Here is a 15,861-nt window from a genome sequence, read left to right as displayed (position 1 = left end):
GCCCCAAACCCCACGGACACCCCAAATCACCCAAAATCCCCGAAAATTCCTCAACCCCCCCCCCCCCCCCGGACACCCCAAATCCTCTGAATTCCCCCAAAATTCCCCAAATCCCCCCAAACCTTCTGGACACCCCAAATCACCGAAAATTCCTCAAGCCCCCCCGGACACCCCAAATACTCTGAATTCTCCCAAAATCCCCCAAATCCCCCCAAATCCCCCAGACACCCCAAATCACCCCAACCCCCCCGGACACCCCAAATCACCCAAAATCCCCCAAATCCCCCAGACACCCCAAATCACCCCAACCCCTCCGGACACCCCAAATCTTCTGAATCCCCCCAAAATCCCCTGAATCCCCCCCAACACCACACCCCTCCCGGACACCCCAAACCCCTAAATCCCCCCAAAACCCCCCAAATCCCCCCCACCTGCGGCCAGCCCGGGTGTCCCCAGCAGCAGCAGCCCCAGCAGCCAGCGCGTCCCCGCTGTCCCCATTGTCCCCATTGTCCCCAAGGGGTCCCCTCGGTCACGCGCCGAGTGACCGCAGCGCCGCCCCTCCCCCCACTTCCCCTAGGGCCACCACAGCTCCTTCCGCTGTCCCCAAGTGTCACCAGAGCCACCTCCCTGTCCCCAAGTGTCACCAGAGCCACCTCCCTCCGAAATTCGGGGTCCCCAAAATCCCCAAAGGGAGGGGAAGGTGTGGGGGGGATGGGGAAGCCCCTTCCCCCATTTTTTTGGGGGGCTCTGTTACTTTTTTGGGATCCCCCTCTTGTTTTTGGGGGCTCCTTTCTTCCCCCGAAATGGGGAAGGAGACCCCACAAACTGGGAGAGAAGCCCCCCCAAACTGGGAGAGGAGCCCCCAAATTAAGAATTAAGTGCCCCAAAAAGAGGAAGGAGCCCACCCCAAACTGGGAATAGGAGCCCAAACTGGGAGAGGAGCCCCCCCAAAGTGGGCAAAGAGATCCCAAACTGGGAGAGGAGCCCCCCCAAACTGGGCAAAGAGATCCCAAACTGGGAGAGGAGCCCCCCCAAACTGGGGAAGAGATCCCAAACTGGGAGAGGAGCCCCCCCAAACTGGGGAAGAGATCCCAAACTGGGAGAGGAGCCCCCCCCCAAACTGGGGAAGAGATCCCAAACTGGGAGAGGAGCCCCCCCAAACGGGGAAGAGCCCCCCAAAAGTGAAAGAAAGGGGCACAGAGGGAGGCTCAGGACCCATTTTAGCTTTATTTGACCGGAAATGGGAGCAGGGGGACCCCCAAACTGGAGATGGGGGACCCCCAAACTGGAGATGGGGGGCGGGGGGACCCCCAAAGCAGAGCAGCACACGGAGGGGGGCCGGGACCCCCCCTCAGCGATCCACCTCTCCAAAAACGATGTCCTGGGTGCCTGTGGGGAAATGTGGGGTCAGGGCACCCCAAAATGGGGAGAGACCCCCAAATTGGGGTCAAGGCACCCCAAAATGGGGAGAGACCCCCAAACTGGGGTCAGGGCACCCCGAAATGGGGGAGGGCACCCCAAAATGGGGTCAGGGCACCCCGAAATGGGGGAGGGCACCCCCAAATGACCCCATACCAATGATGGCCACCACATCAGCCAGCATGTGCCCCTGGGACATCCTGTCCAGCCCTGCCTGCAGGGACAGCAATTAACAGCTCATTAACAACAATTAGCATCAAATTAACAGCTAATTAACACACAAGTAACTCACAGGCAGTAATCCACAGACCTAAATTAACCCACAGGGACCCCCAATTAACACCCAATTAAACCTCAGTGTCCCCAGTATCCCCAGTATCCCCAGTGTCCCCAGTGTCCCCAGTATCCCCAGTATCCCCAGCATCCCCAGCATCCCCCAGTGTCCCCAGTATCCCCAGTATCCCCATGTCCCCAGTGTCCCCAGTATCCCCAGTATCCCCAGTATCCCCCAGTATCCCCAGTGTCCCCAGTATCCCCAGTGTCCCCAGTATCCCCATGTCCCCAGTGTCCCCAGTATCCCCAGTGTCCCCATGTCCCCAGTATCCCCAGTATCCCCAGTATCCCCAGTGTCCCCAGTGTCCCCAGTATCCCCAGTATCCCCCAGTGTCCCCAGTATCCCCAGTGTCCCCAGTATCCCCGTGTCCCCAGTGTCCCCAGTGTCCCCATGTCCCCAGTATCCCCAGTATCCCCGTGTCCCAGTACCAGGTGGGCGAATCCGGGCGCTTTGATCTTGCAGCGATAGGGGCGGCTGCTGCCATCGGACACCAGGTACACCCCAAACTCACCCTGGGGGACATGGGACAGCATTGGGGACAGGGACAGGGGGACAGGGACATGGGGACAGGGACATGGGACAGGGACACAGGGACAGGGACATGGGGACAGGGACAGGGGGACAGGGACAGGGACAGGGCTGCTGCCATCGGACACCAGGTACACCCCAAACTCACCCTGGGGGACATGGGACAGCATTGGGGACAGGGACAGGGACAGGGGGACAGGGACATGGGGACAGGGACATGGGGACAGGGACACAGGGACAGGGACAGGGGGACAGGGACATGGGGACAGGGACAGGGACAGGGCTGCTGCCATCGGACACCAGGTACACCCCAAACTCACCCTGGGGGACATGGGACAGCATTGGGGACAGGGACAGGGGGACAGGGACATGGGGACAGGGACATGGGGACAGGGACATGGGGACAGGGACAATCATGGCAGAAGTGTCACCTTGGGGGCCTCGATGGCCGTGTAGGTGGCCCCGGGTGGCACCTGGTAGCCCTCGGTGTAGAGCTTGAAGTGATGGATCAGGGACTCCATGGAGGTCTGTGGGGACAGGGGACACCTGCACAGCTGGCACTGGCACCTGGCCTCAGTGTCACCTGCACAGCTGGCACTGGCACCTGGCCTGTCACCTGGCCTCAGTGTCACCTGCACAGCTGGCACTGGCACCTGGCCTCAGTGTCACCTGCACAGCTGGCACTGGCACCTGGCCTCAGTGTCACCTCACCTGCACAGCTGGCACTGGCACCTAGCCTGTCACCTGCACAGCTGGCACCTGTGCTGGGTGTCACCTGCAGAGCTGGGACTGTTACTTGTGCTGTGTGCCACCTGTCCTGCATGTCACCTGTCCTGGGTGTTACCTGTGCTGAATGTCACCTGCCCTGAGTGTTACCTGTGCTGAGTGTCACCTGTCCTGGGTGTCACCTGTCCTGAGTGTCACCTGCACTGGGTATCACATGTCCTGGGTGTCACCTGTCCTGGGTGTCACCTGTCCTGAGTGTCACCTGCACTGGGTATCACCTGTCCTGGGTGTCACCTGTGCTGGGTATCACCTGTCCTGGGTGTCACCTGTCCTGGGTGTCACCTGTCCTGGGTGTCACCTGAACTGGGTGTTACATGTACTAGGTGTCACCTGTGCTGAGTGTTACATGTACTGGGTGTCACCTGTCCTGGGTGTCACCTGTCCTGAGTGTTACCTGTGCTGAATGTCACCTGTGCTGAGTGTTACATGTACTGGGTGTCACCTGTCCTGAGTGTTACATACACTGGGTGTTACCTGTGTTGAATGTCACCTGTGCTGGGTATCACCTGTCCTGGGTGTCACCTGTGCTGAGTGTTACATACACTGGGTGTTACCTGTGCTGAATGTCACCTGTGCTGGGTGTCACCTGCACTGAGTATCACCTGTCCTGGGTGTCACCTGTCCTGAGTGTTACCTGTGCTGAATGTCACCTGTACTGAGTGTTACATACACTGGGTGTTACCTGTGCTGAATGTCACCTGTACTGGGTGTCACCTGTGCTGAGTGTCACCCCCCCAGGTGCCACCTCCCCAGGGGACACCTGTCCCAGGTCACCTTCATCTCGGCGCGTTTTGGGGGTGACACTTTGGCGTCGTCCACCTTGATCTCCCCAGGTGGCATCTTATTGAGGCACTGCAGGATGATCCGCAGGGACTGGCGCATCTCCTCCACACGGCACAGGTACCTGCACCCCAAAATCACCCCAAAATCAGCACCCCAAAATACAGACTGGCACAGGTACCTGCACCCCAAAAATCACCCCAAAATCAGCATCCCAAAATACAGACTGGCACAGGTACCTGCACCCCAAAATCAGCACCCCAAAATACAGACTGGCACAGGTACCTGCACCCCAAAATCAGCACCCCAAAATACAGACTGGCACAGGTACCTGCACCCCAAAAATCACCCCAAAATACAGACTGGCACAGGTACCTGCACCCCAAAAATCACCCCAAAATCAGCACCCCAAAATATAAACTGGCACAGGTACCTGCACCCCAAAATACAGACTGGCACAGGTACCTGCACCCCAAAAATCACCCAAAATCACCCCAAAATCAGCACCCCAAAATACAGACTGGCACAGGTACCTGCACCCCAAAATCACCCCAAAATCAGCACCCCAAAATACAGACTGGCACAGGTACCTGCACCCCAAAATCACCCCAAAATCAGCACCCCAAAATCCAGACTGGCACAGGTACCTGCACCCCAAAATCACCCCAAAATCAGCACCCCAAAATACAGACTGGCACAGGTACCTGCACCCCAAAAATCACCCAAAATCACCCCAAAATCAGCACCCCAAAATACAGACTGGCACAGGTACCTGCACCCCAAAAATCACCCCAAAATCAGCACCCCAAAATATAAACTGGCACAGGTACCTGCACCCCAAAATACAGACTGGCACAGGTACCTGCACCCCAAAATCACCCCAAAATCAGCACCCCAAAATACAGACTGGCACAGGTACCTGCACCCCAAAATCACCCCGAAATACAGACTGGCACAGGTACCTGCACCCCAAAATACAGACTGGCACAGGTACCTGCACCCCAAAAATCACCCCAAAATCAGCACCCCAAAATACAGACTGGCACAGGTACCTGCACCTCAAAAATCACCCAAAATCACCCCAAAATCAGCACCCCAAAATACAGACTGGCACAGGTACCTGCACCCCAAAAATCACCCCAAAATCAGCACCCCGAAATACAGACTGGCACAGGTACCTGCACCCCAAAATCAGCACCCCAAAATCAGCACCCCAAAATACAGACTGGCACAGGTACCTGCACCCCAAAAATCACCCCAAAATCAGCACCCCAAAATACAGACTGACACAGGTACCTGCACCCCAAAAATCACCCCAAAATACAGACTGGCACAGGTACCTGCACCCCAAAAATCACCCCAAAATCACCCCAAAATCAGCACCCCAAAATACAGACTGGCACAGGTACCTGCACCCCAAAAATCACCCCAAAATCAGCACCCCAAAATACAGACTGGCACAGGTACCTGCACCCCAAAATCACCCCGAAATACAGACTGGCACAGGTACCTGCACCCCAAAATCACCCCAAAATCAGCACCCCAAAATACAGACTGGCACAGGTACCTGCACCCCAAAAATCACCCCAAAATACAGACTGGCACAGGTACCTGCACCCCAAAATCAGCACCCCAAAATACAGACTGGCACAGGTACCTGCACCCCAAAATCACCCCAAAATCAGCACCCCAAAATACAGACTGGCACAGGTACCTGCACCCCAAAATCAGCACCCCAAAATCAGCACCCCAAAATACAGACTGGCACAGGTACCTGCACCCCAAAATCACCCCAAAATCAGCACCCCAAAATACAGACTGGCACAGGTACCTGCACCCCAAAATACAGACTGGCACAGGTACCTGCACCCCAAATTCGGGATTGGGCATCCTAGGGAATAGGGATCCCAAGGGAACAGGTGAACCAAGGATGGGTTCCAGGTGTGGGTTCCCAGGTGTGGGGTCCCAGGTGTGGGGTTCCAGGTGTGGGGGTTCCTGGGGGTCCCAGGTGTGGTATCCCAGGTGTGGGGTCCCAGGTGTGGTGTCCCAGGTGTGGGGTTCCAGGTGTGGGGGTTCCTGGGGGTCCCAGGTGTGGGTTCCCAGGTGTGGTATCCCAGGTGTGGGGTCCCAGGTGTGGTGTTTCTGGGGTCCCAGGTAGAGCCACCCCAGGTGTGCAGGACCCTGCAGGCTCAGCCATTCCCACCACAACAATCCCACGCACCAGCACCCCAAAAACTGAGAGTTACCCACACTGGCACCCCCTTGGGAGACAGGAGCAGCCCCCCAGCCCCCCCCAGAGGCCAGGTGAGCCCAGGTGAGCCCAGGTGAGCCTCACCTGTCGTAGCAGTCGCCGCGGGAGCCGATGGGGACGTCGAACTCCAGCTGGTCGTAGACGTCGTAGGGCTGAGTCTTGCGCAGGTCCCACTGGATCCCGGAGCCACGCAGCATCACCCCGCTGGGAGCAGCCCAAAGTGCACACCTGAGCCCGGCCCCGCCCTGCTGGGCACACCTGGGGGGGCCAGGTGAGGGACCACGCCCAGCTCACCTGAAGCCGTAGTTGAGCGCCTCCTCGGCCGTGATGACGCCGATGTCCACGGTGCGGTTCTTCCAGATGCGGTTGTTGGTCAGCATCTGGGTGGGGGGGACACCTGGTACACCTGGCACAGGTGTCTGGCACACCTGGGACAGCTGGTACACCTGGCCTGCCCTGCTCACCTGCTGCTGGCACCAGCAGCTGGCGCTGGAAACGCTCACCTGTCCCTGGCACCTGTTCACTGTCACCCCCGTGTGTCTCTTGCACCCTCACCTGTCCCTGGCACCCCTCACCTGTTCCTCACCTGTACCTTGCACCCCTCACCTGTCCCTGGCACCCCTCACCTGTCCCTGGCACCCCTCAGCTGACCCTGGCACCCCTCACCTGTTCCTCACCTGTACCTTGCACCCCTCACCTGTTCCTGGCACCTGTTCATTGTCACCCCCATGTGTCTCTTGCACCCTCACCTGTCCCTGGCACCATCAGCTGTGCATCTCTCACCTGTCCCTGGCACTCCTCACCTGTCCCTGGCACTCCTCACCTGTCCCTCACACCCTTCACCTGTCCCTGGCATCTCTCACCTGTCCCTGGCACTCCTCACCTGTCCCTCACACCCTTCACCTGTCCCTGGCACCTCTCACCTGTCCCTGTCCATCTCACCTGTCCCTGTCCCCTTCACCTGTCCCTCACACCCCTCACCTGTCCCTGGCATCTCTCACCTGTCCCTGGCACTCTTCACCTGTCCCTCACACCCCTCACCTGTCCCTGGCACTCCTCACCTGTCCCTGGCACTCCTCACCTGTCCCTGGCACCATCAGCTGTGCAGCTTTCACCTGTCCCTGGTACCTCTCACCTGTCCCTCACACCCTTCACCTGTCCCTGGCATCTCTCACCTGTCCCTGGCACTCCTCACCTGTCCCTCACACCCTTCACCTGTCCCTGGCATCTCTCACCTGTCCCTGGCACTCCTCACCTGTCCCTGTCCCCTTCACCTGTCCCTCACACCCCTCACCTGTCCCTGGCACTCCTCACCTGTCCCTGGCACTCCTCACCTGTCCCTGTCCATCTCACCTGTCCCTGTCCCCTTCACCTGTCCGTCACACCCCTCACCTGTCCCCATCCCCCTCCACCCTGCTCTGTGTCACCTCACCCCCCACACTGTGAGGAATGACCCAGCCCCTCCCAGGTGACAGGTGACAGGTGGCAGCAGCCTGGCCCTGCCCCTCCCTCCCCCAAATTCCCCAATTCCCAGATCCCCACCCCCTCTCACCTCCTCCACCTCGTCGATCCGGATGGAAAAGTTCTTCACAAACTCGTAGATGTCGTCCATGAGCCCCAGGGGCAGGTCCTGGCACAGGTGGGACAGGTGAGATTTGGACAGGTGGGACATGGAAAGGTGTCCCAGGGAAAGGGGGATCCCAGGGAATGGGAATTTCAGGAATGGGGTTCCCATGGGAATGGAGATCCTACAAATGGGGATCCCAGAGAATGGGAATTCCAGAAACGGGGTCCTCAGGAATGGGGTTCCCAGGAATGGAGATCTCAGGGAATGGGGATCCTACAGATGGGGTTCCCATGGGAATGGGGATCCTGGGAATTCCAGAAATGGGGTTCCCAGGAATGGAGATCTCAGGGAATGGGGTTCCCAGGAAACAGGAATTTCAGGGAATGGGGTTCCCAAGAAATGGAGTTCCTGTAGGAATGGGGTTCCCAGGAAATGGGGTGCCAAGGAACGGGAATTTCAGGGAATGGGGTGCCCATGGGAATGGGAATTTTGGGGAATGGGGATTTCAGGGAATGGGGTTCCCATAGGAATGGGGATCCCATAAACAGCATCCCCCGAAATGAGGATCCCCCAGAAAGGGAAATCCCAGGGAATGGGAATCACAGGAAATGGGGATCCCAGGGAATGGGGATTTCAGGGGATGGGGATCCCAGGGAAAGGGGATCCCAGGGAATGGGGATCCCAGGGAATGGGAATTTCAGGGGATGGGGATTTCAGGGAATGGGGATTTCAGAGAATGGGGATCCCAGGGAATGGGGATTTCAGGGAATGGGGATTTCAGGGGATGGGGATTTCAGGGAATGGGGATCCCAGGGAATGGGGAATTTCAGGGAATGGGGATCCCAGGGAATGGGGAATTTCAGGGAATGGGGATCCCAGGGAATGGGGATCCCAGGGAATGGGGATTTCAGGGAATGGGGATTTCAGGGGATGGGGATTTCAGGGGATGGGGATTTCAGGGAATGGGGATTTCAGGGAATGGGAATTTCAGGGAATGGGGATCCCAGGGAATGGGGATTTCAGGGGATGGGGATTTCAGGGAATGGGGATCCCAGGGAAAGGGGATCCCAGGAAATGGGGATCCCAGGAAATGGGGATCCCAGGGAATGGGGATCCCAGGGAATGGGAATTTCAGGGAATGGGGATTTCAGGGAATGGGGATTTCAGGGAATGGGAATCCCAGGGAATGGGGATCCCAGGGAATGGGGATTTCAGGGAATGGGAATTTCAGGGAATGGGGATCCCAGGGAATGGGGATTTCAGAGAATGGGGATCCCTGGGAATGGGAATTTCAGGGAATGGGGATCCCAGGGAATGGGGATTTCAGGGAATGGGAATTTCAGGGGATGGGGATCCCAGGGAATGGGGATTTCAGGGAATGGGGATCCCAGGGAATGGGAATTTCAGGGAATGGGGATCCCAGGGAATGGGGATCCCAGGGGATGGGGATTTCAGGGGATGGGGATTTCAGGGAATGGGGATTTCAGGGAATGGGGTTCCCATAGGAATGGGGATCCCATAAACAGAATCCCCAGAACTGGGGGTCCCCCAGCAGAGCCCAGCCTCACCTGGTGCACCCCCCCGGGCCGCACATACGCCGCGTGCATCCGCGCCCCCGACACGCGCTCGTAGAACTCGAACATCTGGGGGGGAACAGAGGCACCCGCTGCTCTCAGCACCCCAAAAACCCCCAAAAAACACCCCCCAAACCCCAAACCCACCTTCTCCCTCTCCTCAAACATCCAGAAGAAGGGGGTCATGGCCCCGATGTCCAGCGCGTGCGTGGTCACGGCCATGATGTGGTTGAGCAGCCGCGTGATCTCGGCGAAGAGAACTGGGGGGAAAAACTGGGGTGACCCCACAAATCCTGGGGTGATAAACCCCAGAAACTGGGAGTACTGGAAGGAAAGTGGGGGGAAAGGATGATCCCATAAATCCTGTGGTGATGGAACCCCAGAAATCAAGATTTGGGATTTTCTGTGCTGATGGGTGTTAGCTCAAAATACCTGATCTTGGTAAAGAGAACTGGGGGGAAAAACTGGGGTGACCCCACAAATCCTGGGGTGATAAACCCCAAAACTGGGAGTATTGGAAGGAAATTGGGGGGAAAGGATGATCCCATAAATCCTGGGGTGATAAACTCCAGAAACTGGAGTTTGGGAAGGAAATTGGGGGGAAAGGGTGATCCCATAAATTCTGTGGTGATAAACCCCAAAAACTGGGAGTATTGGAAGGAAATTGGGGGGAAAGGGTGATCCTACAAAATCCTGGGGTGATAAACCCCAAAACTGGGAGTATTGGAAGGAAAGTGGGGGGGAAGGGGTGATCCCACAAATCCTGGGGTGATGGAACCCCAGAAATCAAGATTTGGGATTTTCTGTGTTGATGGGTGTTAGCTCAAAATACCTGATCTTGGTAAAGAGAACTGGGGGGAAAAACTGGGGTGACCCCACAAATCCTGGGGTGATAAACCCCAAAACTGGGAGTATTGGAAGGAAAGTGGGGGGAAAGGATGATCCCATAAATCCTGAAGTGATAAAACCCCAAAAAAACAGGAGTTTGGGCAGAAAGGGTGATCCCACAAATTCTGGGGTGATAAACCCCAGAAACTGGGAGTATTGGAAGGAAAGTGGGGGGGAAGGGGTGATCCCACAAATCCTGGGGGGATAAAACCCCAAAAAACAGGAGTTTGGGAGGAAATTGGGGGGAAAGGATGATCCCACAAATCCTGGGGTGATAAACCCCAGAAACTGGAGTTTGGGAAGGAAATTGGGGGGAAAGGATGATCCCATAAATCCTGTGGTGATGGAACCCCAGAAATCAAGATTTGGGATTTTCTGTGTTGATGGGTGTTAGCTCAAAATACCTGATCTTGGTAAAGAGAACTGGGGGGAAAAACTGGGGTGACCCCACAAATCCTGGGGTGATAAACCCCAAAACTGGGAGTATTGGAAGGAAATTGGGGGGAAAGGATGATCCCATAAATCCTGTGGTGATGGAACCCCAGAAAACAAGATTTGGGATTTTCTGTGCTGATGGGTGTTAACCCACAAGAAAAGCATTTGACCTTGAATGACCAAATTTAGTGATAAAATTGAAAGATAAAACTAAAATTGCTGGTGTGTAGTTTGCATAGAAATGTATAACACCACAGAATAGAAAACCTATAATTTAAAGTTTTAAAAAATAGTAATATATTGAAGGCAAAATAAATGTTTTAGGGTAGAAATTTTGTCTTTTTTCACCTTTTTTTTTCATGGACTTAGCTGGTCTTTTTGTAATTGAACAGAAAATTCCACATTGTGAATTACAGGTGTTTGATTAAGTTAAAAGTAAAAATAATTCAGGTTTTAAAGCACAGCAATACATAAAGAAAGCAATAAAGAAGTTTTAGGGCAGAGGTTTTGTGTTTCTTCTTGATGAATGTGGGTGATATTTTTACTAAGTGAAAACTGAAAATTTCATAATTGAAAAAAATCCATATCGCTGGTCACAGGTGGTTGATTTTAGAACAAAGAATAATTTACTTTCATTTACTTTAACTAATTTATTCATTTACCTTAGTTTACTTTGATTACTCATCTAATAATTTATTCTAATTAGGTATTTAACTGGATAAATTTACCCTAAAAAAAGCCTCGTAGAGACAGAAATAAATTTACATTTTTAGCTGGTTAAGCAAAAACACTGCAAAACTCACACTCTGTGAGAATGCAACACCAACAATAAGGAATAAACATTTCAACCCAAACAATTCTGGAGTTTTTAACCCTGATTGTGATGGGAAATAAAGGAGCCCAAGGGGGTGGGGGAGGCTGACCTCGGATCCACTGGGCGCGGGGCGGGGGGCGGATGTTGAGCAGCTTCTCCACGGCCAGGGCATAGGCCTGCTCATTGCACATCATGGAGACATAGTCCAGGCGGTCAAAATAGGGCAGGGCCTGTGGGGACAGCACTGGGAATGATGCTGGGAGTACTGGGAATACTGGGAATGACCCTGGGGATAACACTGGGAATAATGGAATTAACACTGGGATTAACGCTGGGGATGCTGCTCATTGCACATCATGGAGACACAGTCCAGGTGATCAAAGTAGGGCAGGGCCTGTGGGGACAGCACTGGGAATGATGCTGGGAATACTGGGAATACTGGGAATACTGGGAATGACCCTGGGGATAACACTGGGAATAATGGAATTAACACCGGGATTAACGCTGGGGATGCTGCTGATTGCACATCATGGAGACACAGTCCAGGTGATCCAAGTAGGGCAGGGCCTGTGGGGACAGCACTGGGAGTGATGCTGGGAGTACTGGGAATACTGGGAATGATACTGGGAATACTGGGAATGATACTGGGAATAACCCTGGGAATATTGGAATTAACACCGGGATTAACGCTGGGGACGCTGCTGATTGCACATCATGGAGACACAGTCCAGGTGATCAAAGTAGGGCAGGGCCTGTGGGGACAGCACTGGGAATGATGCTGGGAGTACTGGGAATGATACTGGGAATACTGGGAATGACCCTGGGGATAACACTGGGAATAATGGAATTAACACCGGGATTAACGCTGGGGACGCTGCTGATTGCACATCATGGAGACACAGTCCAGGTGGGCAAAGTAGGGCAGGGCCTGTGGGGACAGCACTGGGAATGATGCTGGGAATACTGGGAATACTGGGAATGGGATACTGGGAATACTGGGAATACTGGGAATGACCCTGGGGATAACACTGGGAATAATGGGAATAACAATGGGATTAACGCTGGGAGTGCTGCTGATTGCACATCATGGAGACACAGTCCAGGTGATCAAAGTAGGGCAGGGCCTGTGGGGACAGCACTGGGAGTGATGCTGGGAATACTGGGAATGATACTGGGAATACTGGGAATAACACTGGGAATAACCCTGGGAATAACCCTGGGAATAATGGGAATAACAATGGGATTAACGCTGGGAACGCTGCTCATTGCACATCATGGAGACACAGTCCAGGTGGGCAAAGTAGGGCAGGGCCTGTGGGGACAGCACTGGGAGTGATGCTGGGAGTACTGGGAATACTGGGAATAACTCTGGGAATAACACTGGGAATAACCCTGGGAATAATGGGAATAACAATGGGATTAACGCTGGGGACGCTGCTCATTGCACATCATGGAGACACAGTCCAGGTGGACAAAGTAGGGCAGGGTCTGTGGGGACAGCACTGGGAGTGATGCTGGGAGTACTGGGAATACTGGGAATGACCCTGGGAATAACCCTGGGAATACTGGGAATGCTGCTGGCAGTAACACTGGCAGTGCTGCCCATCACTGACACAGTTTGCATCCAGGAGTTTCTCAGTGCCCCATGTGGGGGTACCAGGGAAATGGGAACTCATGGAAATGGGGATCCCACGGATCAGAGATCCTAAGGATGGGGATTTGGGGGTGTCAGGGCTGTGTTTCCCAGTTTCCTGGGATTCCCCAGGTACCTGCAGGTATGTTTTGTACTCCCTGAGTTTCTCGGTGCCTCAGTGCAGCAGCCCCACATGGGTGGGGGTACCAGGGAAATGAAATAGGGATCCCATGGGTTAGGGATCTCAGGAAAATGGGGGTGTCAGGGCAATGGGAATCCCATGGATCAGGGATTTCAGGGGTGGGGATCCCATGGGAATGGGGGTACCATGGGTCAGGGACCCCAGGGATGGGGATCCCATGGGAATGGGGATCCCATGGGTCAGGGACCCCAGGGATGGGGATCCCATGGGAATGGGGGTGTCAGGGCAATGGGAATCCCATGGATCAGGGATCTCTGGGATGGGGATCCCATGGGAATGGGGGTGTCAGGGCAATGGGAATCCCACGGATCAGGGATTTCAGGGATGGGGATCCCATGGGAATGGGGGTGTCAGGGCTGTGTTTCCCAGTTTCCTGGGATTCCCCAGGTACCTGCAGGTATGTTTTGTACTCCCTGAGTTTCTCAGTGCCCCAGTGCAGCAGCCCCATGGCAGGTCCCATGGAAATGGGATCTCAGGGCAATGGGAATCCCATGGGAATGGGGGTACCATGGGTCAGGGATCTCAGAGATGGGGATCCCATGGGAATGGGGATTCCTATGGATCAGAGATCCCAGGGATGGGGATTTTGGCACTCAGGGCTGTGTTCCCCATTTCCCCAGGTACCTGCAGGTATGTTTTGTACTCGATGAGTTTCTCAGTGCCCCTGTGCAGCAGCCCCACGTGCGGGTACCAGGGCAATGGGGATCCCATGGGAATGGGGGTGTCAGGGCTGTGTTCCCCATTTCCCCAGGTACCTGCAGGTATGTTTTGTACTCGATGAGTTTCTCAGTGCCCCTGTGCAGCAGCCCCACGTGCGGGTACCAGGGCAATGGGGGTACCATGGGTCAGGGATCTCAGAGATGGGGATCCCATGGGAATGGGGGTGTCAGGGCTGTGTTCCCCATTTCCCCAGGTACCTGCAGGTATGTTTTGTACTCGATGAGTTTCTCAGTGCCCCTGTGCAGCAGCCCCACGTGCGGGTCGCAGCGTTTCACCGTCTCCCCGCTGAGCTCCAGCACCAGGCGCAGAACCCCGTGAGCCGCCGGGTGCTGCGGCCCGAAGTTGATGGTCAGGCTGGAAACCTTCTTGTGGGCCACAGGGTCCTTGTCTGGGGGAGAGGCACGGGGAGGGGTCAGGGAACAGGGGGACAGAGGGACAGACCCCCCCATGTGGGGCAGGGGGCATGGGGAACACAAATGTTGGGGGGCAGGGAGGGGACGGCACCTGGGGGGTGACCTGAGTGACCACAAAGGGCTGGGAGTGACCACAAAGTGCCTCAAGTGAGCACTAAACCGACCCCAGTGAGCCCAAAACTGCTGTGAGTGACCCTAAATGACATCAAAACTGCTCTGAGTGACCCACAAAGTGCCTCAAGTGAGCACAAAACCGACCCCAGTGAGCTCAAAACTGCTCTGAGTGACCCTAAATGACACAAAAACTGCTCTGAGTGACCCACAAAGTGCCTCAAGTGAGCACAAAACCGACCCCAGTGAGCCCAAAACTGCTCTGAGTGACCCTAAATGACACAAAAACTGCTCTGAATGACCCACAAAGTGCCTCAAATGAGCACTAAACCGACCCCAGTGAGCCCAAAACTGCTCTGAGTGACCCCAAATGGCACCAAAACTGCTCTGAATGACCCCAAAGGTGCCTCAAGTGAGCTCAAAACCGACCCCAGTGAGCCCAAAACTGCTCTGAGTGACCCTAAATGACATCAAAACTGCTCTGAGTGACCCATAAAGTGCCTCAAATGAGCACTAAACCGACCCAAGTGAGCCCAAAAATGCTCTGAGTGACCCCAAATGACCCCAAAACTGCTCTGAATGACCCCAAATGACCCCCAAAGTGCTCTGAGTGATCGCAAAATGCTTGGAATGACCCCAAAACTGCTCTGAGTGACCCCAAAGTGCTCTGAGACCCCTTCTGAGCCCCCCAAATGCCTCAGAGCACCTCTAGAGCTCCCCCCCCGCAAGGCCTGGGGACCCCTCAGGGCCCCCCCAAAATACCTGATAATGCCCCCAAAGGCCTCAGGGCCCCTCCCCGCCCCCTCCCCACCGTCCCCAGAATCTCCCCGCGCTGCCCTCACCGTTCCAGGGCGGCGGCACCCATTTGTCGGTGGCCTTGCTGGGGTACATGATGGCCCCGGCGAACTGCTGCGCCCACTCTATGTCGGGCTGCCACTGGCGCGACCTGCGGGGCGGGCGGGTGAGCGGGGGGACATCCCCAGAGCCCCCCCAGAGCCCCCCCCGCCGTGTCCCCGCGCCCCCCGCGCTCTCACCGGGCCGGGGCCGGGCCCAGCCGCGGCCCCGCCGCCCTCAGCCCCGAGCGGCCGCGGAGCCGCCACAGCGCCCGCAGCGCCGCCATGGTGCCCTTGGCGCTGCGCATGCGCGGGGGGCGCCATGGCGGGGAAGGGCGGAAGTTGTGCGCGCCGCCATGTTGGGAACGGGCAGATTCTCGCCGTCGTTCTGTTCACAGTGCGCATGCGCGCGGCGCCATTGTGCTGTGGGGCAAAGCGCCACAAGAGCAGAAGGAGGCCAGGGTGGGTGGGAAGGCAGATGCAACGAGTGTCTCTGTGTTGGGTGTGGGCAGATGTGGGAACGCCGTGGGCGGGAAGGGAAGGGGAAGCAGTGAGCGCCGCCATGATGGATAT

General features: G+C 55.9%; 1 protein-coding gene and 1 long non-coding RNA gene across 2 annotated transcripts; both read right to left on the bottom strand.

Annotated features, from left to right (window-relative positions):
• Positions 1-1,223: 1,223 nt before the first annotated feature.
• On the bottom strand, positions 1,224-15,609 carry NDUFS2 (NADH:ubiquinone oxidoreductase core subunit S2). Its single transcript, XM_079332799.1, has 14 exons — positions 15,490-15,609; positions 15,298-15,401; positions 14,129-14,319; positions 11,486-11,606; positions 9,387-9,499; positions 9,234-9,308; positions 7,651-7,728; positions 6,393-6,478; positions 6,183-6,302; positions 3,842-3,971; positions 2,713-2,808; positions 2,182-2,265; positions 1,576-1,633; positions 1,224-1,389 (listed from the first exon to the last, which is right to left on the bottom strand). The coding sequence occupies exons 1-14, from the start codon at positions 15,594-15,596 to the stop codon at positions 1,352-1,354; spliced, it is 1,401 nt and encodes a 466-aa protein (XP_079188925.1). The 5' UTR covers positions 15,597-15,609; the 3' UTR covers positions 1,224-1,351.
• Positions 2,944-3,490, bottom strand: LOC306816349. The gene is made up of 3 exons (XR_013777647.1): positions 3,142-3,490; positions 3,041-3,056; positions 2,944-2,971 (listed from the first exon to the last, which is right to left on the bottom strand). It is a non-coding gene; the product is annotated as an uncharacterized lncRNA (long non-coding RNA).
• Positions 15,610-15,861: the final 252 nt, after the last annotated feature.

Source organism: Erithacus rubecula (assembly GCF_903797595.1).
Source record: "Erithacus rubecula genome assembly, contig: scaffold_537_arrow_ctg1, whole genome shotgun sequence".
NCBI classification, from domain to species: Eukaryota; Metazoa; Chordata; class Aves; order Passeriformes; family Muscicapidae; genus Erithacus; species Erithacus rubecula.
The sequence above is the reverse complement of the archived record's forward strand: the minus strand, read 5'-3'. Positions and strand labels throughout refer to the sequence as shown.